Source organism: Glycine max, chromosome 20 (assembly GCF_000004515.6).
Source record: "Glycine max cultivar Williams 82 chromosome 20, Glycine_max_v4.0, whole genome shotgun sequence".
NCBI lineage: Eukaryota > Viridiplantae > Streptophyta > Magnoliopsida > Fabales > Fabaceae > Glycine > Glycine max.
The window spans coordinates 1,782,012-1,784,096 of NC_038256.2; the positions used below are offsets into that span (position 1 = coordinate 1,782,012).

Genomic DNA, 2,085 nt, shown 5'->3' on the forward strand with positions numbered 1-2,085 from the left:
CAGGAATTTCATCCAACACAAGTCTCTGAATTCTTTGTTTAGAGATATGGCCCAAACGCTTATGCCATAAGGTGGCTGAATTCTCATTCAATTTTTTGTTTGTTTTGTACCATGTGAACTTATTTGCAGTATTTCATTATAGGAACTAACAACATCAAGCATGTAAAGGTTATCAATTAAAGAACTAGAACCAACCATATTTGAATTTTGGTAGAGACTAACATTATTATTTCCAAATGAACAAGAAAATCCAAATTTGTCCAAACTAGAAATAGAAATCAAATTCCGTCTAAAAGATGGTACAACAAAAGTCTCAAACAAATCCAAATAAAATCCAGTTTTTAAATGTAATCTAAAAGTTCCAATAGCTTCCACTGCAACCTTTCATCATCACTTGGTGGTCGGCTCCACAGGCAACCCTGCATAGTCATACTTATGTGAGTAGTAGCACCAGAATCTACCCACCAAGTATCTTTAGGTACAAAAGCCAAATTAACTTCTGAACAAACAGTAAGAAATTTACCTTTCTTCATATGCCATACGGCATACTTGGGACACTCTTTCTCTTTTGCTGTGAAGTCCCTTCCGCAACACCCTTAGTCTTCTTCATTTTCTTATTCTGAGAGGTCGAAGTCAAGTAAGCATTTTCAGTCCTCTCTCTCTGCAGCCTCTCCTCCTCTTGCACACAGTGAGATATAAGCTCATTGAGGAGCCATATGTCCTTCTGACTGTTATAGCTCACTTTAAATTCCCCAAAGTATGCAGGAAGCAAGATCAAAACCAAGTGCATGAGTAGGTCTTCACCAAGCTCTAACTTAAGTGACTTGAGTTTTGATGCGAGATTGGACATCTCCATAATGTACTCACTTATGTTCCCTTTGCCTTTATACTTCATGGAGATGAGTTTAGCCAAAAGGTTACTCGTCTCCGCCTTTTTATTTTTGGCAAAGTATTGCTCAATTTCCTCAAGGAATTTCTTTGCACTTTGACCCTCAGAAATTGAGCCCCGAAACACCTTTGGAATAGAGCACTTCATCATCATAAGGCACATTCGGTTGGATCGATCTCACTTCTTAATTTTTACCACATTAGAGGTTTCCGGAGTGGAAATGGGTCGTTCCGTCCTCAATGCCAAGTCCAAATTCATACAGCTAAGAACAATTTCTACGGCTTCCTTCCAGACCTTAAAATTTGTCTCATTCAGCATTGGGATAGAATTCATTTGGGCAGTAACATTTGTAGCACTAATAATATAATTAAACAGAGAACAAAAATAACATGTTCACAAATAATCAAGTAAGTCATATAAAGTATATATAACAAGACATGCAAATATTTTCCATAACAGATCCATCACAAGATACCTAGCATAACATTAATTCTAGTCTCTGGACAGAAAAATTAATTTGTAATTGGTACTCTCAACGCAATGATCAAATATTGATAATTCGTTCTGACAAATAATAGTCTTTCTTTGGACCGACTATTATTCTCATGAAAAAAAAACTTAATAATTGTCACATATTTATCATTGCAAGTATGTTATTATTTGACCAAATTGTGTCTTCCTTTGGGCCGAGCACAATTCGCATAAATAATTCCATACTAACATCCATGCAATTTAATTAAATCAATTTACACAATAGATGTTACTTTGGCAACATAATGGTTCAACCAATTTAATTAAAGTTACTGGACACACAATTAAATGGAAAGGATCCGTAATGGTTAAATTTGCACCCAATTGTGATAGCAGTAAATGTTTGAAAAACTACATCATGGTAAACTAATTACGCACCCGAAACAAATATATCACGGTACTATCACAAATTTATACTAACCACATGAATAACATAAATTATCATCTTATCACCGTTTCATAAAAAAAACAATTGGCCAAAAAAAATTATTCATATAAGACAAAAAACCATTGTCTTATTACTGATTCATATAAACAAAAAAAAAATATTTAAGAAATTGTGTCACGTACTAAATGTCAATACTAGATACGTAGAACCTTTATCCCAAATAGAATAATATGCTAGCAAATGCAACACACAAAAAAATTGTACAACCCCATAAATC

General features: G+C 34.2%; 1 protein-coding gene across 1 annotated transcript; it reads right to left on the reverse strand.

The window, feature by feature from the left end:
- Nucleotides 1-529: 529 nt before the first annotated feature.
- LOC113000771 (uncharacterized) lies at nucleotides 530-1,051 on the reverse strand. Its single transcript, XM_026127529.1, has one exon. It carries the CDS (start codon nucleotides 1,049-1,051, stop codon nucleotides 530-532), a length of 522 nt encoding a protein of 173 aa, XP_025983314.1.
- Between the last annotated feature and the right edge of the window lie 1,034 nt (nucleotides 1,052-2,085).

Bases quoted from the DNA above. Each gene is read 5' to 3' on its own strand.
- LOC113000771 (XM_026127529.1), bottom strand. From the start codon at position 1,051: ATGTGCCTTATGATGATGAAGTGCTCTATTCCAAAGGTGTTTCGGGGC.